We start from the raw sequence: 24,391 nt of genomic DNA, 5'->3' as shown, positions 1-24,391 counted from the left end.
TGACAGTTAATGTAAATTGAAAACATCTGAGACAAAGTAAAGAAGTTTTCATTTTGCATATGAGTAACTAACACGTTCTTAATATATTTAGGTACAGAAAGATTTTTTAAACTAAATCTTGAACATTCGTTATAACTTATGAATATCTCAGGAACCGATGATCTTGGTAAACATATTGTCACAGTTTCCATTCTTGTTCTATATAGCGTTTTCAAGACACACAACTCCATGAGATTAGAAAAACATAAAGTTTGAAGAGCTGCCTTCCCAAAAACTCATAATATCCATGTCTTTACCACGATTATCATAGATTCGAGTTATCTTCCACTATACTAATGACTACACAATTGCAGTAGAGACTAAATTCGTACTATGGATCGTATTTTCTCTTCAGATCTCCTGAAAATGTACTACTTTGAAGTCATCGACTAGTGAACCCCTAGTTGCTATTCAAATTAAGTGTCTGGGAGAAGTAATGCTGAACGTATATAATGAAATTGGATAGATAAACTTGATTTGGTGACATAACAGTAAAATTGTTGTTGTGACATCTCAGTTTTATACGTTTACTTCCCAAAAATTACATCAAAGTTTTAACCAGCTGGAGAAATAGGTAACGTAAATACATAACGACCATCTTATGTTATTGAACCCCACTCGGTATACAATGTAAATCAGAAGGATAGGAATACATTGATTAAACTAACCAACCAAAGAAAAACAAACAGCTTACCAAATGCATCACCCAACGAATCATTTATCGCCTGCTCATTTGCTTCTAAAGTGTGTTCTTTCCATGAATTTCCCGTTTCACTTCTAACAATTACAATTTCACGTTCTCTTCCTTTAATAGATGCTACGTGAGGCACTTCAATAAGTATAGGTAAAGTGAAACGCATCTGGTTTGGATTCATCTCAATAATCCTATAAAAAAAGGTGGATTAATGTATACAGTCCATATCAAGAGGACATTTTTACTGAGTCTTGGTCAACGTAAATCTGGGAGACTAGAAAGAACAATGATCAAACTGAAGTATCATTCCTTACATAGTACATATAGAGAAGGCTGGTTTAATCTTTTTATCAGATATCGCATAATTTAATACAGTGTTCTTCTACACAGTACTTCAACAATAATAATGACATATTCCGTACGAATTCATTATATAATCAACACAAAATTAATCATTTTCAAAGTAATTCGCCCATTAATTCTAACAAAACGTATGTGTATGACTTACGCTACCTATCATCATGAAATATACGTTGATTTGTATCCGTTGGAGTCAAAGATGAAGTGCTTAGAAAATAAATTTGAATTAGATTATGTTTTTGTTAAACCTACATGAAATGATGCTTTAGGAATTAAAACTAAACGGGATTATGATTTCATTTCATTCGTCTCTATTACTAATTCTGACCATAATTAAAACACTCTAAACCTTATACAATGTTCGTCTCTGTATTTACATCAATTTGTAGACTATAAACACTGAACTTTTATTATGTGCTATTGACATACTCATCAAGGAAATTAGATAAGACATGAAAACTGTAACCATATTCAATAATGGATGTCCATTTTGTTATGAGTTGAATATATTATTCCTGTTCGGATATGTTTGTGTTTGAAAATGTAAAACTGACAGCTCTTATGATGTCAAACAAGAACACGAATGATAGTTTTTTTCAGGAAATGGTGGAGATTTTTAGTTCATGTGAATGCTTTTGGTAGTGATGCATTCGTTGGTGTAGTCGCTCTAGTTAAGAAACGTTCGTTGTCGTTGTTGACGAATCTGATAACTATTCAAAGTAGAAGTAGTAAGTTACAGTTGGGAACGAACAGAATTGTATTATTTTGAAGTCAATGGATAAGTGTTGAGACCTGCTCGTCATATCAAAATATATGACTGTGAATGAAGAATATTCTTTTTAAGTGATGCTCAATATATTTTTCAATCACAAATTCTAACTGATGGTACAGAAGAATCATAAGATTATCAGTCCTTCACTAGATTATCAATAACAAACAGACAGATTTTCAGTATCTTAGGCCTAAATGAAAACGAATAAATATTCTCTTTTTTAAAATATGAGGTCTCGCACTTGTGTAGTCGAAAGTGTCGAATTGCTTATGGTATATCCTAGTGCAGAATAAATTACTATTAATAGACTATCATTATATATATATATATATATATATATATATATATATATATATATATTCTTTTTGCATAACTATTCTGTAATTAGACTGTATATATCTATATTCATCTTATTACAAGCTTCATTTTGACCTATGAATTATTATTATACGAATTACTGTTCCTAAATTATACTCAGTTTATTGTTATTGTATCCCACGTTCACAGCCACATTTGACTTGGTCTTGTACAAATGTTTTTTTCTATTTTATGGTATGATGCGGTCTGTCTGTCTAGTATATAAGCCGAGTATGTTTGAAATAAATGGTTCGCATAGATTCGTATAGCAGTAGCTGTAATCGGTGTTCTGGACTCAATTGGAAGGGCTAGGCGGACAAGGGACCAATAAGGACGCTAGACTGCCCATACTGGTCGAACGTCATTGGTTTAGTAGTGCTAAGATTGGATAAGTCGTATTTCTATTGGTGAATAAATCACGTGATAAAAAGTTGGGCTTAAATTTACAACAACTTACCGACAGGCTAAACAATCACCGTCATTAAAAACTGGTGGATTGTCAATCGTTTCTGGGCGGAGTAGTCGGCAAATTATACGTAGTGGTCCAGAAGGTGCATTAGGCGGTACAATAAATCGTAAACCAGGTCGTCTTTGAGCTTCGACTAGACCACCTCGAGCATCGATGATAAAAGAGATAAGAAACCTTTCAAATTAGAGATAGACGTATAGGAACATACCCCGACTTAACTAAATTCTTCGTCGAATGAACATTATCTACATCAAAATCCCATTCTGATAGAGCAGCAGGTGACGGTGCAGTAATAGCCATCTGAACTGGCTGTTGTGAAGTTGTAACTGGATCCTCCTATATATATAGAGAGAGAACACAAAATGGATGCATATTTTCGTAACATTTAGTTAGAAAGTTAGAAAGACTATGGTATTTGAACAATGTTATGAAAAAAACGAAGAATATCAGAATTATGTGATAAATTTGTGAAATACATACATAGACAAAAAAGAGCAATCGTTATCTGCTAGCAACAGTGGCTAAACACACACTTAATTGGCTACAAATTAAATAAATTCCAATGATCAGATAAGATCACAGGATAGACAAATATCTTCCTCCCTTACGAAACATTCAGTTAAGACCGGTCATAAGGTTGATATCAAGTCAGCCTTTGTAGTATTACGTAAAAGTTTTGAAGGGAGTATTTTAAGGTTTATTGAAGCCTTGGCTATGCGAAAACTGAAATCATCTTACGTGTTCAGAAACGATCTGTTCTTACTTTTAACCAACCCTGGTAATACTGACATTCACGTTGATTTTCACATTGTGCATCTTATCATTATCTTTATTTCCTGGCAAGACTATAGTTTATGGACGAACAAATCAGATTTAAAATAACAGGTTTTGAATTTTGGCGCGAAATTCATCTTGGCATTACTGCTGATATTGGTTCATTATGAAAATCCTTATTCTAATTGTTAACCCCCACTTCCAATTCTAAATTCCAATCCTAATTTCTCACACTAATTTATGAACCTCTTTCACCCCTAGTAAATAGGTGGACATTCCCAAGGTCACTTAAGCATTGCCCATAAATTATAGTCTCAAATTTCTCCTCTTACCTTCTAACCTGTCTAGTTTTTTTTATTATTTCATGTGTAATGTCTTAACAGGTATATATATCATCAGACTTTCCGAAATATATTGCGTAAATATATCGCATAATCCTGATAACCTTCCTCTTCTCATTGCACTGACAAAGTTTATCAAAGGGGTGAATAATAATTCCTTGAAAAAGCTTGGACCAGATTGCCAGGCAAAACGTTGGATTTACTACAAATTCATTCGCTGAGATTTTACAAATATATTATTCCTAATTAAAGGGGTGAATTGTTTTAAATTTTCGAAAAATGAATAATGTCTGAATACTTCAACAAATCAATAATACTCAATGTAGTCGTCGAGATTGTTGAATTTCATTAAAATCACAAATTGATCTCCGTTAGACCATCACTAGACATCTGGAAGTACAGCCGTTTCCTTATAGTATATGCATCCACGACTTCCTGATTTCAATGAGAATCGACAACCTCCCAAATTGACAGTTACCATCTACCCACCAGTCACTAGCTTTGAGGGACAATGTCCGGAGTCCTGGTGAGAAGCGGTGACCAATGGTGCTAAACCGTGTTGGGTATGAGCTAGGTACTCCTAAAAGATAACAGATATTCGAGCAATGTCGTGGATTGGTTGAAGTTAGAAATTGACACCGTTAAATTGAAAGGTTGGTCGTGGATGTGCACTGCTGAGCAACCCCATATTAGAATGAAACGCCCACCCAGTGATTTCAGGTTTTCAATTGTGATCTGACATTGGTCGGTTCATTATTTCAATTAAAATCAATAATAGGTTTAATATTTAAATCATTCTAGATTAAGAAACTTACACTAACATGGAAACTTGTCATTAACCTGATATTTGTCTACAGTCATCTGTTATGAATGCTTATAACTGGTTGTAAACCGAATGTGAAATGTTCACATGTTCTGATTACTATATATTAATGAAGTGTTAAGAGGATAGAATTCGTTGACCTATGTTAACTTGTGAACGTTTTATACATTGTTCTTGAAACTTTTCTGAAGTACACTGTAATAGTTTCCGAAGTTGAGGATTAATTGTGAGATGCAAGACGAAAGTTTCGTCCTAATTTCACTCTTCATTTCATGTTACTGAGCGGCGTAATCACATTCTAGGTCAAAAACTAATGTCTGAGGTTATAAAGTCAGTATAACCTTTAATTTTCGAGATTAACTAGTTGTTAGTATCATCTATCTTCCCCCTTTTGGTTTAATGGTAGGATGTGATGAAGAGCAGCGAACGAATTACATACAGAAAGAACTACAAACGATCATAAGCTGGTCCACTCTATCAATAATATAAATAAGCCCTTTGATAGCTAATACACGTTGAACAAGAGGTATCTATAGTAATTCAGCTGTCTAGTAGTGTAGTCTCTCGTCTGTTTATTGCACGCAATCCAATGGTTATACATCCATATCCACGGTTTCAGTGTTGTTATCATCATATTCAGTACTACCATTTGACTAGGAAAAATGACCTTTCGTTTTAGTGACCCCATTAGGCTAGTATTTCTGCTGAATAATACTGTAAGGATTGTTTTTACGATCAAGATATTTACTCAAAGAATTTCTATTTGTATCAAAATTGATAGACATAAATTGTAGACGAAGTGTATAGGAAGGATGTACCTACATATATCCAACTATTATGTCACATTGAGAAGTATTCTACCAAATTTTTAATGGACCATTTAATTGGTAGCTGAGAGTTTAGGGTAAGTAAATGATAACAGATATTAAAACTATGAGTGTTTTTAAATGCCTACCCTCTTTGATTTTAAGAACAGAAGTATCTATTCTTTCTTTTAGTTGTTCATTTTATAATTCTTAGTAAAATTTAACTTTTAAGCGTTATTTTTATTCTGAACAGATGTTTTGTATTTTCAAAGATTTTACACTTACTACATTGACGTAAATTGGACGATATTCAAAGTTTGAGTCTGATGGGATTTATTTGTTTATCGAATTTCACTCAATTATTATTATATAACGACTGAAGTGAAAGACTTAATTTTGAAAGGAATTTGGAGACAGATGGATATTTAATATATAGTAAGAATGAAGTCGAGCGCAGGAGCGCAGACTAGTAACATGAATCTAATTCACTATTCCATTAAATGTAATTAAAAGCGGCGTGTAATCTCGTGTCATTTAGGTATAATGGCGACGATTCTTGTTCAAGTTAATAAAAAGCCAAAAATATCTATGAACCCTAATGATGAACTTGTTTTTTCTATAGAGCTAAACAATGCCTTATATAACGCTGTAATAGGATTTCCTCTTGAGCATCAGTAAATCAAGCAATATTATTAGAAACACACATACTTTTCCATTGAGCATCAGCTTCACGCGTTCCTCGGTCATACTTTCATGAAGACTGGAGCAAAGAGTTTCACCCCCTAAGGCTTAAAATAAGTAAATGATAAAACAGAAAACTGATTAGAAGGAAAGTAGTTAAACAATCAACAATGTTTGATTAACATCATAATTAAGGAGTTCAGGAATTTATCTTCGTTGATAAGTTTAACTTGAATGAATGGAAGTCTCTGCCTATTTGTCCAAACATTGAGAAACTAGAGTTGCCAGCATCACTAATTTGTAGACCCTTGTAAAGAATGATTATTATTTAAATAGCCAATAGAAATCATGAATTAATTACGTTTATCTATGATAAAATTATATGGGGCCGTTAAATAAGTAGGTTTAAAAAACATCTGCAAGTATCAAACATAGTTAAAGGTTGATTTTGCGTAAAATTAGTTGGACTCTGTGTATATGCTTATTGTTCATATATTTTACCGAGCAGTGTTAATTTTGGCTCATGGCAACGTGCTCATAAAGTCGCGACTCCAAACGGAACAATGTGTCCACTTTAATAAGCTAACAATACAATATACGGGAATGATCAAGCGGATTTGTTTAATCGCCTTACAAATCATGACCTTATTCACAATAATTCATGAAGAACCGCCAGGTATGCAAATTTCATTTTCGTCAAAATTGTCCACCACTTGTCACTAGACACCAAAGTCCCAAGTATGTTCCCGTTTAGAAAAACAAAAACAAATCCTCAATTGTTCTACTATGAATCATGGGTCTTGCTACAAATGAAGGATTTGCTAATAACGTTTGAAAACAACTGACATATTTTTAAGCATCCCCCTAATTGATATCTCATTCGCCACTATATGAAACAAATTCTTGTGAAAACCACTATATTATTCACAGTAAACTAATATACGAAATATGCACTCGGTATATTTAAAACTATGCTGCTCACCAGTTAAATGATATTCAGGAATATGCAGTGTTGTTGGGCGGACTGATATGAGTTTATTATCCATAGTTGGTGTACTTGGAATTGATGTCATATCGTTGTCTCCTGGTTTGGTGAAGTGGATTGTATTCGGTTTACGATACAAACAATAGCAGTGTTATTATAATAACAGACCAGATTCGTGATCAGAGAAGATATATTTGAGCAGTTGCATGAAGAGGAAAAGCGGATAAACAAAAGTTTGCACAAAATTTTAAAACAGCAGTCGTTTTCGCAACGTTATTTCAAAAATGGTTTTGAGGAAGGGGTTCTGTATTACGGTATAAGTGTTGGGGAAATGAGACTGTAGCTAATTAATTTATGTAAATAGTTCAATTTATCGATAAAATTATATCACGTTCAGAAAACAAAATTTGTCTACGCCTAAATTTACCTTCGCTTGTTTCTTCAAGTTAATTTGGCCTAACTTTTAAAGTGCTGTAATTAGGGTGCATAAAGTGAAACTTTGGTCTATTTTAAGTCGTGTGTCCACCAGCGATAGTATGATAAGGAAGCACTTATTTAGGACATTAATGTGATTAACTATGAATGTTTGGATGTAAAGCAACACCTATCTGTTAGCATACATCCAACCGGCAATCGTGTGGTAAATGTTTTGAGTGTTAAGTTATAGACACATGTAAATGAACAGCAGTAAATGAGAATAAAAATAATTTAAGGCTCTGAAATATGCGCTGATTATTGCTCATATTCTAAGGGTAATAAGCTAATAACTGCTTGACTTTTTCCTTAACTGTGGAACTACTTTTAGATGAATACGTTAGATTTTAAGCGTAAGCAGATACCAGTATCACCAGTCTGTCAAGAATAACTATTTTCTTGAAACTTTGTACATGGGCAAGATGGTAATGTGGTTGACCTACCACAAAATTTAACCAATAATTAAGCCGTAGTTTTGATGCTCAAGTTTTGTATGAATTAAACTGTGCATTCGTACTCATTTGATGAAACTAAGTTTTGAGTGCATTGTTATAGTGATCAAGAGGTATCTACTTGAATCCGACATTATATGTAGATCATAATGAATTTGAGAGGAAAACTAATATTTCGTCTCAATTCAAGTAGTCTGATTAATTATTTGGACAGTATTCTGTTTTGATGAATTATTTTTTACATTAGGATGAATTCCAAATTATTAATCACTACTTTATTTAATATCCTTTTTTCCACCTATCAATACGCGTTTTCATATACTCAAGTTGATGACATAATATATCATATGAACCTGATTGTAACCAGTTTCATTCTCAACAATAAACATACAGCGGAATAAATGTATGACAACTTTTTATCTTTCGCACAACATCTAAGTTAAGCAACAGCAAGAACAATTTACAGTATAAAATAATAAAAGTCTGAGACCTATGACTGATCATAAACCGTGGAACTTAATAGACATTTAATATAATTGATAATTGTGAGTGATCAACAGAGAACCTCAAATGGAAGTATCATGCTAACTAGGGTCTATTCAGGGAGACTTTGTCTCCGTTTATTTCTGGCTGTCAATGGAACAGGCAAAAAGTAGTATGAGAGGTTGTTCCACGAAACTTATGATAAAATGAATATAGATACATACAATCTAATTACTGAATGGTTATGCAATAAGAATATATATATATATATATATATATATATATATATATAGAATGATAGTCTATTAATAGATCCCGGAAGTTACCCGTACTTATGTCTTCACTATGATATGACAGTTACACATATGAACCATTTACTCATCATCCCCCCTATTTTAATTGTCTTTCATAATTCATATCATTTTATACATTGTATGACTTCTGATCGAAAACGTGTTGATCAGAGGCCTGAATGAAGCAATCAACACATACTTATCATCACAATATCTACCAAACTTTAGCACACCTACTTTGCTTACATGTATAACCTGCTAATGAAAATGAGTTTGACCTCAACTAATAATATTCTTTACCATGATTTGAAATTGTGACTGTAGGATTAAAAAGTATATTCTTAGTTTATTTATTAATGTATTTAAATGTAATGGACATTTTTAAAATCTATTATCTTTACCGATGCTATAAATAATTCACTGGGTGACTACCAACATTCTACAATTACTTGTTCACATTTTAAGTACACTAAAAATGTCTAGTGTAGTTGACAACATTATGAATTTTGGTTACCAAGGTTTTAAACTTGATTAGAAATTAATCAAATGGAGAAATTTAGAAAGGTGATTGGAATGAACAATAATCATAAATAAAACCCTCTAAACTCAAACATTTATACGTAGGGCAAATGTATTCGGTGTAATACTCCTACCTGTTTCATCAAAATTTCCTTTACATTGTTTGGGATATCGAAACATTGCTGGTGTAGATAAAAGTTCGGCTGTATATTAATACAAAAATACCATCAAAACAACATTTATTAATTACAACACTTATACATTAAGACATTCACATAGAAAAATGTATCTCTTATGCGGTTACTATGATCGTTTATTATAGTTTCTGAAAATATTCATTATGTGTAAGGTTACCTATGAGTATTAGTATTAATTTATCTTATGTAAACAATGTTATGGACTAATACTATGAGATACTCTCAAAACGATGTCCCATTTTCAAAACGTGAATCTTTGTTAAATCAAATAGAGTTCATTTCATTGGGAAGAAAAATCTGTGTTTTACTACATTCAACTGAATTTTACTTCAGATACTGAATTACGGTTCTTACTAGTATCAGGCTTTTAGGACACGTTTCTCAGTTAGTAAATAATATCCTATTCTCTGTAATGACGAAGAAAATAAACAAAGAAACCACATCAGTCACAATAAATAGTAACGAATGATCTGAATCCTTTTGTCTCGAGTAAATGTCCCATAGAAAGAGGAATAGAAAAGTTTCGCCCTGCAAGTGCTAATATCGACTAATATACTTTTTAAGCATAAATTATTCCGCTTAATCGTCTAACTTGCTATTTTCTCACTAGGTTAAACATTTCCTTTAACAGTATGAATTGATACTGAAACTATCATTAGTGATATGAGTGGAAACTATTACTACCGATCCATGACTGCATAAGAGTTTTTCTAGGATTCTGGATCTATTTTCCTGGTGAAAATTAGAATCGTTAGTGTTAAAAAACTTTTTATTTAACGAATAAGTATAAGTAAGTATAAATTTGTGTTCAGAAGGGACATGCTCCATACGGGTTTAAACCTCTTGCTAACATGAGCTGAAATATTTATGTAGAATGCCATAATGGTAGTGTGGCTATTATACTAATAATATATTTGAGTTTTGAAGAAACCTTGTCCGTGAATGTGTAATAATTAGTTATTTTGACATAGTGTTTAAGGTGGTTACATAACTACTGCTGAATGAAACTAAATAGAGCAGTATATTTTGTACAGTAATTTAATACTTTATTTGACAAATGATTCAGGTTTATATTTAAAAAGTTAAAAATCTCACTACCTTCATCTTCACTATCTGAAATCATATGATCGGTCATATATTCCGCTTTTTCTAAGGGCATTACACCATTGATTAGATTTACATTATCATCTATTCCATTTGAACTAGGTAAACTCCCATCACCGCCATTAGTTGTAATCGATTGCAACAATTCGAACAAGTTCAAGTAATGTTGCTTATGAGCTAATTTTGCTGCTGTCCATCCTTGCTAAAAAATTAAAAGTTATGAAAATTTCGCCGAGCATTATTTACAATTAAACATTATCAACAAAACTGTTACTAGACATACGCTTGACCTAAAGAAATAGTGTTCACAGGAGAGTATAAACATTCAAGTTATAATTAGTGTGATAAAAAGATTCTTTTCAAATTACCTTATTACAAATGTTTGGATCAGCTCCCATTTGAATCAGTTTTAGAGCTACTTGTAGATGACCTTGTTGTGCTGCCAAATGCAGTGGAGTTGAACCCATATGAGTGCGACTGTTTATAACTTGCTGAAGTTCATGTTCAGGGACACATGATAGAAGTAAACGAACAGAGGCGAGCTGTCCCCTATAAGCAGATGAATGTAGCGGTGTAAATCCAGCTTTCAATGTTTTCGTATTAATGGACGCACCTGAACTTAATAAATATTCAGCTACACTAACTTTGTCTTCTTGTACCGCCAAATGTAGTGGTGTTAAACCGTCCTATAAAAGTGATATATTGTAAGTATATAGAATGAAATAAAGAAATAAGGAATTTCAGTTCATGGATCTAAGTATATAATCACCTTAGCGATCAATCTCTTGAGCTAATCTCTGTTAAAAAACGGGTAAAACAGAATATAAATAAAGCGAGCAGAGTAATATGAATTCATTATATTTCGTGGTTTCCCATAAGCTGCTGACAACCAAATATGTGTTAGAATTTTAGCATTGGGGTAATAAATAGTGTGGAACAATCGACATTTTATCTTATCTGTCTCTGAACTCCACTCAGCTATTACACCACCCACCCTTTATACTTCCTTGATTCTAACACCTAATAACCTCTGACCTTTTCTTGCAGTTATATTTGTTATCATTGATAACCTTTTGTCATTCCAATCCTTTACATTCACTTATGTCAATAGTTCCACACTATTTATTATCCCAATGTTTAAATTCTAACACAAATTTGGTTGTAAGCAGCTGATGAGAAACCACGAAATTTAATGGATTCATATTATTCTTCATCAATATTTATTCTGGCTTTATTTAAATTCATAAAGCGAACTAATTGCATAAATTCCATGCAGTTAGTTCCCTTTATTGCATAAAACAGAATAGCTGTACCCATAATTCTTAAGCCGACAGACCTGGCTTAGTACAGTCTTAATGGAGTCTGTAAGTTCTGCGTTCAGACTTTGATCACTTTTATGTAATTTTCAATCCGATGAAGACAAGTTAATCAGCAAATTCACATTTGTTTTCGACTGGTTGAGATTATCCTAATAAATACAATATGTTGAGCTATTCTGTAGTAGAATAAAAGTGTAAATTAGAAAATAAATGAAAGTGGATGATATTTCTTATGGGGATATCATTTTATCTACACAATACATACTTTGGCTGCAGCATCCACTTGAGCTTTGTATTTTTCAGCGAGAACTTTAACTATTTCGATTTGACCATCTTGTGAGGCTAAATGAAGTGGTGTATAACCGTTCCTTGAACCTTTATCAGTTATGGCTCCTTTGGATATTAATAAGTGGATTGAATCCAGATGATTTCGTTTAGTTGCTAAATGAAGTGGCGTAAAGCCATTCTTGACAGGTCGATTGACATCACCTCCAAATTCTATCAACTTATCCAGCATCTTTAAAGTAAATGCAAAAATCAGATATAAATTTCAACTGGTTTGACGATACTGTCAAATGAAGAAAATCACTAGTGTTTTGGGAATGATTATGAATGGAATAAACAGTCTCAACCTCACGCTATTGGTAATCATAACCCATAATCATATATGGTTAACATGTTAAGGACTGCAATAGAATCAACAGCAAAATAAGTTTTAGGTACTCATGGTGGTTTAAGCTCTAAGTAGATGGTATCGTAGAAGTTAATCCAAAGTTCAGTTAATTAAATAATAACTCAGTTGATTATTTTCCATGAGAAGCTAACAGACAGACGAGCCCGAACAGATCCCAGATTGCTGCAATATCAGACTGATTAACTGCTCTTACAACGTCACACGGCGGTTGTGAAATAAAAATTGTGATTAAATTATCTGTCTAAAAAGACATTAAAATATAGAATATTCTTTTGAAGAAATTCAACCACCAATTATTATTTACATCATTGATAGTTCGCGACCCACACAGGAATATTGCTGGTTTGAAAGATGATTTACAATTCGAAAACCGTTTATAAACTACCATCTTCGACCACTAGTATCAGTTCCTTTCCAACTATTTAGCATTGGCTGACAGACCAAATTGTATATATACACAACTTTATTTATTGGGATATTAAAAAAATACTACTATAAACAGTTAATCCAATCCTTAGTTTATTTCAAATTATTAAGTCAAACTTGGTGATGATACTTAGTAAATTCTATGATTAGAGTTTAGAGGTATCTTGGTAATAGTAAACACCTACTGTGATAGTCGATTTTCTAGTTTCGTTGTGTCCAAAACATTACGTATGTTAGCACTTAGTAACATTAAGCTGTTATAAAATCATATTGAAAAATTTATTTGCTTCCGAGTATTAATTAGACATTTCTTATAAGAACTATCGTTGAATTATTCAACCACAAATGTAACTCATCTTGGTACCTGAAAATTTGTATTTAATATAATAAAAGACAAATAATGAAGTGACTGATTAAATGAAGATGAAGCAGCACTCGAACGCTTACCCAATCATGACAACTTACTTTGTTATTATTGTAGAATGTGGCCACGTGTACAGGCGTGAAGCCATTGGGACCAGTTGCGTTTGGATCAGACTTTGTTCTTTCCATTAACAAGTGGGCTGTTTTGCATGAACCATATTTTGCTGCTAAGTGTAAGGGTGTAAATCCTTTCTGTTGAAAATAAAATTTGCAGATGTATTTATTAGAATAACTAGTAACTGTAACACGTGAACCAAATCATTAAGTGAATGTATGTTACCACGACTATGCTGATAAAACGACAGGGAATTGGTTTCTAAGTCTAAGAAACGTAATTTTTTTGAAACTATAATTTTTTATTTAAAGTGTCGTGTTGACCTATCTTCTTGTTCATCAGAATTTTTGTTAAAATTTCATCCAATCTCATATACTTGTCATCTTTTTATAACAAGTAATGAGACATTAATTAGTTTTTAGACTTCATCCTTTGTCACTTCCCGAAGAATGTCATCGTCAAATTGCTTGTAATTTTTAACCACTTAGTCTCATGAACATACTAAAATATCATATATCTTTAGAACATGGTTTGTGATTTCGAATATGTGAACTGCCTTAAATAAGTTCAAAGTTCTGTATTCTAGTAGGGCTTTCTGAAAGGCTGGCTGATAGTGATTAGGTGCTGAGTATGAGTGACATTGTTAGAGTGCGTCGTAATTAAACATGGGGAAGGTAGTCAGTAATATATGATTAACGAATAAGTTATTAACATCAAATCAATCGCTGAATAAATCAGTTTTCAGTTCTCAATTGATAACTTAGTTATTAAAAGTAGAGCATGCTTAAGAAATACGTAGACAACATTGACTCACCTTCGTTTTAACCTCCGGATTAGCATCGTGCTCAATTAATATTCTAACAATATCATCTGAGTCTTCTTTAATAGCTACATGTAATGGTGTATAATTATCTTTTGTCATTATATTAGGATCGGAACCAGCATTCAATAACAGTTCAACAATAGGCAGATAATTTGTACGGACAGCGACATGTAAGGGTGTTTGATTATCCTAAAAAAAAAGAAATATAGGGTCAAGACAATCTGCAAATAACTTTATTTTCATAACATGGCTATATTTTCACTGTGTTAAATTCATTACATGGTCATCATTCATGATCACATGAAAACTAAAACTAAATTCTTAGTCTTTTATTCACATTTATATAATTAGATTAACATAGATCATGTCGCTTGTATTAGAAATCATGCCCTCAATCAGTATTATATACATTTACAATTTTGTAGGTATATGGGTAGATGTTTTAGATTTCTTATTTTCTGACTGAACATAGAAATATTTTCTCACTCTAGATTTATTTCAGAAATTAATAGATAGTTATTGAGTATATTGAGTCTACATTACTTCCAATCATTAACTATAAGCCTATAAACAAACACTTACAGTAAAGTCCACTTCAACTGATTGATATTAAGCAGACTCATAGTTCGTTTGTCACTCATAATCTGGACTCATACCTAAAGCTGACGCGTTCATCAGTTAGCGAATGCTGGAGGATACTGAAATGTAAGCAACAATCCTCACTAAAAGAGTATGAAAATTTTTAACATAAGTGTTGAATGAGGGTCAAACTAAGTGATGTTAGTATGAGCAGACTTAGATATTAACTACATTTTGTGTTGAACTTGTTTCGAAACCTCCGTTATCTACTTAAAAATCGAATATATTCAAACATTAATGGCTTTTTCTTATACGTCAATAACTTACTCTTGTACGGCAATCTAAATTTGCTTGGTAACCAAGAAGAGTTCTCACTGTCTCCAGCTGTTTATTTCTAGCCGCTAAATGTAGTGCAGTTTCATTACGCAAGGTTGTTTGATTCACATTCGTACCGTGTTGTAAAAGAAATGAGACGATTTCTGTACACCCGAAAAATGCAGCCACATGTAATGGAGTGAGACCAGTCTGGCATTTCAATAAAACGTAGATGAATAGGAGACAAAATGATCACTTCCAAAGCTATTGTTATTTCAGTAAATGTGTTTTACATATTTACTTTTTTTAAACTTGTAAAATAAATCTAACGTTTGGAAATTTGTCTTAAAATATTCAGGGGAACACAAACATGTCTGAAAGCTTCTCGGTGAACTCAAAAGTAAGAGCTACCTGTAACGAAAATTCTCCAAACACAAAGTTTATATTAGACGGGATTGACAGATAAAAACTGTTACACAACAAAGTGTTACTATAATTTTCGTTAAAATATTCCTCAATCCTAGTGACAAACTGTCTAATAATATGCTAAATTTTCTATAGCAAGTTTCGCTTATTATTATTTAGGTAGACAGGGATTAGTTGCACAATATTATTTCTTAACACTGTATTGCTCTTTAAGCTACAAACCGTATCACCACAACTCGATGGTTACCTTCCGTTTTTCATGCTTCCAAGCAAAACAATCTTGAAGATTTTGACCATTGTAATTTCCACAGACATTTTGGATAGAAAAATCTAAGTTACTCAAATATTTTCCATGGAAAATTGGAACGTGGATAACACATTATTCTGGAGAAAATTCACTTGATCCGATTTGGGATGAAGCCGTTGCTACTCTCTCAGATAACGAAGAACTGCTGTAATAAACCAATCCATGACTACTTCAAAGCGTTCTTCACTGTGCAGGAAAAATGTCGCAAGCGGAGAGTTTGTTCGACAAATAGTTTGATGTTAATTAGTGAAACCATTTATCTAGGAATGCACATTGATACCCACAAAATTAAAAAGCAAGTCTATGAACCTGAAGAAAAGCCACAAAATAATATGAGGCAACTACTTACCTCCGTGGCGGCTTCAAGGAGAGCGCCATATTTAAGAAGAAGTGAAGCCATTTCAACTCGTGACTTTTTGCATGCAATATGAAGTGCTGTAAATCCATTCTGTATAAATAGCAAAACACAATGTAGGAACTCTAAACAACAAGCATAGATATATACTTTTGAGTGGCAAACTATATATCTCTTTCAGAATAAAGATAGAAAACTGGTTATCTCTCATCTGGGTAATTTTAAGAAGAAATTCTTTTATTAACCTGCTACTTGGCTTTTTCGGATCATTAACTGGTACAGTAAAAGCCGACATAAACAGCTACTCTCTGAGAAAACTTATTGATATTCTCACTCATGAAGTTGTTATTATGATTTATCTTAGCCATGCAACGATTATATTTGATTAGCATTCAAAATGGTTATGAAAGCTGAGTGTGTATAATTTGAGGTTTCCAACGTCATTGATCAGGTTTCTGACCATTTTCAAGTTTAGTGATTTATAACAAACAGCCTAAGTTGGAGATGTTTATGAAATGATATTAGACAGAAAAGCTGTTTGAAAACTCCAGTGGTACTGAAAACAAAAAAAATGGATGAAGAATATTCTCCTCAATCCATTCTCTTCAAGCTATATAGTTATACACATATATCCAAATCAATCATGCGAAAAATGACCCAGTTTGAGGCAAATACATCTTTTGAAAGTATGGCATATGAATTTAGGATCGTTTGGGAAACAAAATAAACTGGTTAAGGCTGAAATAACTAGCATGTAATGTTAACTATAATCAGTATATGGGTGAGTTGAATTTGTGTGATCATTAGTTAGAATAAATATGGATAACACGGAGAAAGAGAAATGAAAATGTAGGTACAAATTGCATCCAATGTTTAATGGAAGATATCTTAGTGTTTGAAGTGGTAGGAATTAAGTTAGAAACAATAAAATGGGGTTAATCCCAACTATTTTCTTCATTCGCTTACAAGACTAATAATAATGGTAATAATAATAATAATTTCAGTAACAGTATTCGAATATTAGGAATGTATATTATGAAGATACAGAAGGGGAAGACTGTATGTACATTAGTCAAACTGGAACGACCACTGGTCTATTAGGCTTGAGATGGGTCAAGGTAAAAGAAGAGACTGAACAAATTTGTTTTGTACACGAAGCTCTGGTCTTTCAATTTGCGTAACCAGTGATTTCACCGTCCTAATAACTTTGTTTGACATTTTTGGCATGCAATTACCAGTACGATAAACTACCAAACATGATTGATTTATGCTGACAGTATGACCCATTTGAACTAAATGAGACATTACTGAGCTATTCATTGTCTTGATCGCACCTGTGCTCAGCCACTCTGGAAAGTGTTCACGATCCCGAAACTGTAAGCCAACGTAACTTGTTCCACAAGATCAACTGGATTGATAAATGTAAACGAAGGTGGCTAATCAAGATAATTAGTCTTTTATTCTCGGAGTCACCATTGGACATTATTCGTAGCTTTCCTGTATCGAACATCCTATGAACTGTTTTGACTAATCTCCTGAATAATATTTCACTTGGCGCAACACATCTGAATTTTATGCTTATAGACAACGATTCCCTTCCTATAGTTTGGACAGTTCTCACTTCTGTGACCATATATTTGTTCATGCACATTTCATCATATCCACTTCCCCTAAAAATATTACACAAGGCGTTCAGCTCTACTTCAGGCTTTTCAGTTGTTGCATATGGTCGTTATTCTATAACCTGGTGTTGTCACTGAGTTTCTTTCGCATTTCAGTAATAGGATGTTAGGGAAACGTGTACTTCTAACACTTATATCTACCAGCTCTTTTTGTCAGTAGGATATCGATAATGCTATTCTGCCTTCAAATCTCTCTTCATTTGTAAACTTAGTTGCGTTGGAATCTCTAGTTGTTTTGTACTGTCTTTACAAAAGATGGGCATTTCATTCATATATGGACAGTAATATATGAAGCCGTGATCAGTGGAGTTAAATCCATATCAAGTGTGTGACAGTTATCCTTTAAGGCGGTTGATGAGGGTTGAGTAATATCTTAGGATGATTGAAGTTGTGCACTAATGTCATTGGATTGTGACTCATTCGTCCAGAGGTTAAGTGGCTGTTCGTCAGGTCTGGGTTTGATTCCTGGATGTGTTACCTTGGTTGTGCACTGCCGAGGAGATTCACGCTAAAATGAAATGGCCGTTCAGGGATCCTAGGTTTTAGATGATGTTCTAGCTAAGATTATTTCGTAGTTAAAGTTATGAAAATTACTTTTATCAATAATAAGTATTTCGTTCAGTAAACACAAATAAAGATTTATCAGTGGGGACTTGTTATTACATTAAAATATTATTTCAGGATTCGATTTTCATTTACTGTTCGTGATGATTCATGTTCGCTTCATCCAAGAAAAAATATTCAGAAAGCGATAGTGGTGAATAAATAGTTCAACTATTGCATAGTTTAGCTTTTCTATTTCTGTTTGTCATTAAAATATTTATAACTGATGTCGACTTTCATACATTTTTTAGTTTTGATTATTGTGCCTTGTTTGTTTTTAATTTCAATATTGTGAATTCCGAATATAATTTAAGTATCTCAGTGGGCTTCAGTGTTCTTTATTTAACGCTCAATAATTCCAATATTTTTTGGATCTATTCACAAGGCTAATAAACCAGTATTCATTAGAGCTATTTTAGAAAACTTGTGATTGTATCACTCGTTGCCATATCGTGATAAGGAGGAGTTCTTCAAATAAATTCTAAGTTCGAATACAATTTTATAATTTGTCAGTCATAAGTATTTTCTCGTACATATAACCCTCTAGATCACTCTCCAACCCTTACAGTATACAGTTTAGTTTACAAATGAACTAAACCATAACCTTCAGCGGCTGAACTAACAAACCTTCAACTGACAAATTTTTTCACTTTCTTATTATAGTATAAGTTTTGAGTATACTAGTTATTACTTGGGTTGACTTACCAGAGCTCTTGCATTAACATTACAATGGGAATTCAATAAAACACGAGCCACATCCACGTTACCGCAATGGGCTGCAACGTGTAGAGGAGTGAGATAATCCTATGAGACGAAAAGACAGAGATAATTTTAAATGGTTTGACAAGTAGTTTAGTTTTTATGCTTTATATTCTCGGTAGTAACCTCATTTACAACTAACTAGTTGACTGATACTGACAACGTTTACGAACAAATCTTTATTTGTCTGTTTTGACCATAAATAAAGAAATGTTTCTCAGAAATATATTAGATTTATATAGGCTTTGTTGACACGTTAAGCACTGTGCAACTATTTAGCAATATCGATTAAATCACTGACTAATTTGATTTGGTTGACTGTATTAAATTAAGATGACCGTCAGGTACTTCAATCATTTTGACCATATTGATGAAACACTTTGGCCGACTTTAGCGAAAGTAACTGTTTGTTAGACATTAGTGTGCATCCAATTCTTTCTAAAACATAAAATAACTAGAAAAAAGGCAGTTTGATGTTAGTTGTGTTCGATGCATTATCTTATCATTGATAGGTTAAACTAGTTAATCACAGTTTCACGTAATAAAGATATATCAGTCAACACGGGTTCTTCGCGCTATTGACAGAGGTATATATTACATATACCATCAAAGCATTAATTGAATCATTGAATCCACAGAGACTAAGATGATGTTGGTAGAGTCGAAATTACATCTTACCTCATATTTTCCTGTTCATGAACAATACTTTTCATCAAAGCTTTGCTTTTCATTTTCTAGAGGTAAAAATATTACATTAAATACCATTTATTCGGCTCTAGAAATATCATTCCATTTCTTTTTTGTCTTGACTTGTCAACGGATATTTTCACCGATAAATCAAATAAATTTTCTCATTTATGAATGGCATGTATACTGATATCCTAAACTTAAATCTATTATTTCTTGAAGATTGTAGACATCCATTGAATACAATTTATTAGCTTCATCATATATCCATATCGGTAGATTGTTGTCATTAACAGAATGTAATGTACGTAGATCTAAGAAAATCTCGAAGTTTTAATGCAGCTATTGGATAAACTAATATCTTATTAGTAGCTTTTTTAATTTCATATTGTGTCCCGACTAACAATAGTGAATGGTAACTTTGGGATCCATTTGTGGACCAGTATTATGCATATATTTCTTATCGTATAATTGCTAAACAACTAAACTATTCATATTTGTGTTCCCCTTATTATAGGCTTTATTTTAACCTATAAACTACTATTATACAATTTACCATCCTTGAGTTATCCCTAGTCTATTAATTACTGTCTCCCATATTCACAGCCACATTTGGCTAAATCGTGTACAAATGTTATTTCCTATTTTATTGGTACGATGTGGTCAGTCTGTTTGGTATATAAACTCAGAATGTTTGAAATACAATGATTCATACCACGGAGGCTGAGGTTGGTGTTCTGGACTTAACTGGCTGGGTTAGGTAGAAGTAGGATCGATAAGTACTCTAGAGTGCTCGTTCAGTTTTTGTGTGTCACTGTTCCAATCGATAATTCGCTGTTCTCTGATTGGCGATCTTATCACGTCATACATTAACTTGGGCATCCACTCGGCCAAAAGATATAAAATTTAATATATAAATAAAACATGTTTAAGACCTTTTATTCATAAGTCATAAGTAAATCCGAAGTTAATGAGTGTGATAGTTGAATTAATGGTTCACACTTGGTTAATATCGTATAATACATCAATGAAAACGAATTTTTATTAGATGTTAGCAATTTCGATTATTAAGTATCGCTACCTCCAACTCAAACAGTATGTGGACTACATAATTTTTGATAGCAAATTTTGGCCACCATTCTCTTCTTATAAGTTGGATATTCAGAAGACTTTAATGGTTAGTAAATCTGTTGCCAAGGTATGCTACGGAAATTTGTTGGTAAGCTGACGGTACTATGAATAATTGTTGTTCAGATGACTAAAATAAGATATAAATGTCAGTTAACAATTCTTTTTTATTTTAGACATACTGATGATGATAACAAGAGACTTTCTTACATAAACGCAATTAAATTCAATTTGTGATTATACTTAGTTGTTCAGGAGCCAATAGATGCTTTAGAAACAGACAATAATAGGCGCGGTGTTTAACTATTAGGCAATAACGATTATAAGAGTCTGGTAGAAACCTTTCACAGTGTAATAATGTTTTTTCAACCACAGATTTCCATTAAACTTTTCACGAAACATGGCATCGAAGGCCAAGACCACCCGAGGACACTGATTTATAACGCAGGATTCTAAAGATGGGTTTGACTTAAAGCTTGTCTCTATTCTCAGACAATGATCGAAAGGTTCCACGTCTAGTTATTTCTGACGTCAAACAAGTTTGCTTTTGTTATTTTAGTGGAAATAATATTATTTAAAGTTTGTTTTACAAGTATTTGTATAAAATCTGCTTTCAAAACAAATGATATCCTTTATAGAGAAAAGTAATCGATAAATCAAGGCTAAGATTAAGGAATATTTAAGTAGGCTGCTTCTAATTGGTAGAAGCATGCTATACTATTAAAATGTCGGTAGAAGTAATTATAGGTTGTTATGGTAACACAAATTATTATTAGAAACAACCACAAATCCAACGTTTTCTCTGGTCCTAATGTAGTATGCTTTAAATATTATTTGTAACTTACAATGGTCACATCATCCGGATTAGATCCATTCCGCAATAGTAATCGTACAACATTTTCATTAGCACCTTGTGCAGCTAAATGCAATGGCGTCAACCCATTCTGCGAAGAAAAATTTGCAGAAACATGTGAAATAGAATTACATATTCAAATGTTGAAACATTTATCCCAAGAACATTAAGTATTGAATTATTTCCACTCAAAACATTTTACAGTTTCTCCACTTCTTAGAATTTATTGACTACCTCATCTAAATATCGCAAAAAAGAAAGGTATTTTATATGTTCTAGCTCCAACAATGATCATTCTCGTTATCCTCTTTATAACAGACTAACAATAAAAAGTGTGGGAATTATTAGCACCAGTTATTCAAATATGTTTCTAGGTTAAAAAAGAACATGCCAGTTCTAACTTAACAAATTTTAGAAAGAAAACGTGTGAATCTCGTCAGCATTTCTACTGTGAAAACTTTATTAAGAATCGATAATTAGATAGACCCCATCTCGATGAACCTTTAAATTTTTTTTGATATAAAGTAAAAAATTATAGATAAATTTATTAATAACTTGTGAATGGTATTGAATGGTAGGGTCCTGATATATAGAATAATAGTAAACCTGTTTGAAGATTTAGTTTGATAAGAACTTAGTGTAAACAAATTACGCAATAGCCATTTCTTTTCATATTGCTTAGATCTTGTATAACATTAATTATTGACAGAATATTACCCCAATAGTCACGGAATATGTTTGCCAGATAGCAGTCGAATGCCATATTTTATTGAGATGAATGAAATAATTTGACCTAATTCCAAATGTATGGTTCTAGTACCACATATCAGGTCAGCTCCACTAAATGTTTTTGAAAATCCCAAATGCATTTGAAGTTTGATAGTGGCTCAGTATATAAGACTTTCAAACATAAAATAGCAGTCTTCTATACTAGAAATGTAAGTTAACTATTCAATTATTCAAACCAGTTATTTTATGATATCCAATTTAGTAATTTGTTAAGTCGTTAGTCAACAAATTAAACCGCCCAGCCAGTCCTATCACAATTTACAGACTGTTAATCAATCAAAATTCAACTAATTATATGTACGTTTCATGCAACTTCGGCAAAACATAAACTTGTCAATGTGAATGACTACATACTTAACATATGCTAAGGTTAAAGGTTATGTCTAACCTCAAACAAATGACAGTACGGCTTGTCATATTTATTCAGTATTCATATTATTTCCTACAGAGAACACACTAATTAAATTACACATCATAGAAAAAAGTGTGACAAGTACCTTCGTTTTCAAACAATGATCAGCTCCATGTTTTAATAGATATTCCACAGTATCAGTTTGACCTGCACGAGACGCACAGTGTAAAGGTGTTAGTCCATCTCGTGTACGGCTATTCACTTCAGCTCCTGCTAGAATCAGTTCGCTTACAACTTCATTCTTTCCACATTTAGCAGCTACATGTAACGGTGTTATGCAATTCTGTTACATAATATACAGAAGAAAATCAAAATTACAAATTATAATTCATATTCGGAACATCATTTATGTAAAAAGAACACATTTAGAGAAAATTTTTCTTTCATTTCATTACACAAATGCTAGCATGGTTGTTTTCCAGGGCTTTGAATGAAATTGACGCATAATAATGAATTTCTCAACTACCATGTTACCAACTTACTTCAATTCCAAAGTAAAACCTCGAATGAGACATTCCTCAACTATAATTTCCAGTCAAGTAGCACGTAAATGATTTGAGGGTCATCCAAAACACTTATGGATATAAATACAAAAGAAGCAGGGCAGTTGAAACTACCCTAACCCTACAAATATGATTGACAAAATGTATTATAAGACAAGACGCTAAAAATGTAATTATAAATATTGGACTATATCACATAAATAACATTTGTGTCACTTAGTACAGAAGATTAAGAAGCCATATCGTCAACCACTGAGGCCGGGGAAGTGCATATATTTTTTATGTTACAGATACACCCTGTGAATTAACAATGTGAGTTATGAACATCAGTTGTCTCAGTTTCTGAATATTAATGTAGGTTGACAAGGATTCATAGAAATGCATTGGTCATCTGTTTACTGACTATCTTACTTCCACAATTCTCAATGTCTTCCAGATAAGGTTAGAGATAAAACGGAAGTTCTATAGTATAGTAATTTTATCGATTTGACCTATGATTTACTGGTGACTGTTTATATTTAGAATAATCGCTTACAATTTTTTTTCCATTTTTGAGTACCTATTAGTCGATAATATACTCATTAAGCTATGAAAACGCATTAATGATTATGCCATATGTTGTAATACTCA

General features: G+C 32.6%; 1 protein-coding gene across 1 annotated transcript in view; it reads right to left on the bottom strand.

Annotated features, from left to right (window-relative positions):
* Smp_154020 (putative ankyrin 2,3/unc44) overlaps positions 1 to 24,391 on the bottom strand; it is a gene marked incomplete at its 3' end in the record, with an annotated part of 84,827 nt that overhangs the window by 22,720 nt on the left and 37,716 nt on the right. Inside the window, exons 7-22 of the mRNA XM_018788692.1 lie at positions 23,344 to 23,541; positions 22,050 to 22,148; positions 19,336 to 19,434; positions 16,340 to 16,438; positions 15,270 to 15,467; positions 14,355 to 14,552; positions 13,528 to 13,677; positions 12,208 to 12,459; positions 10,992 to 11,309; positions 10,618 to 10,825; positions 9,457 to 9,525; positions 7,099 to 7,200; positions 6,144 to 6,223; positions 2,900 to 3,027; positions 2,680 to 2,865; positions 734 to 924 (exon numbers count right to left, since the gene is read on the bottom strand). Coding sequence (XP_018654209.1) covers positions 734 to 924; positions 2,680 to 2,865; positions 2,900 to 3,027; positions 6,144 to 6,223; positions 7,099 to 7,200; positions 9,457 to 9,525; positions 10,618 to 10,825; positions 10,992 to 11,309; positions 12,208 to 12,459; positions 13,528 to 13,677; positions 14,355 to 14,552; positions 15,270 to 15,467; positions 16,340 to 16,438; positions 19,336 to 19,434; positions 22,050 to 22,148; positions 23,344 to 23,541 — 2,575 coding nt within the window. The remainder of the gene's footprint in view (positions 1 to 733; positions 925 to 2,679; positions 2,866 to 2,899; positions 3,028 to 6,143; positions 6,224 to 7,098; positions 7,201 to 9,456; positions 9,526 to 10,617; positions 10,826 to 10,991; positions 11,310 to 12,207; positions 12,460 to 13,527; positions 13,678 to 14,354; positions 14,553 to 15,269; positions 15,468 to 16,339; positions 16,439 to 19,335; positions 19,435 to 22,049; positions 22,149 to 23,343; positions 23,542 to 24,391) is intronic.

The sequence above is a fragment of the Schistosoma mansoni genome, chromosome W (genome assembly GCF_000237925.1).
Source record: "Schistosoma mansoni strain Puerto Rico chromosome W, complete genome".
In the NCBI taxonomy this organism is placed as follows: domain Eukaryota; kingdom Metazoa; phylum Platyhelminthes; class Trematoda; order Strigeidida; family Schistosomatidae; genus Schistosoma; species Schistosoma mansoni.
Note: the sequence above shows the minus strand (reverse complement) of the source record. Positions and strands in the feature narration are given on the sequence as shown.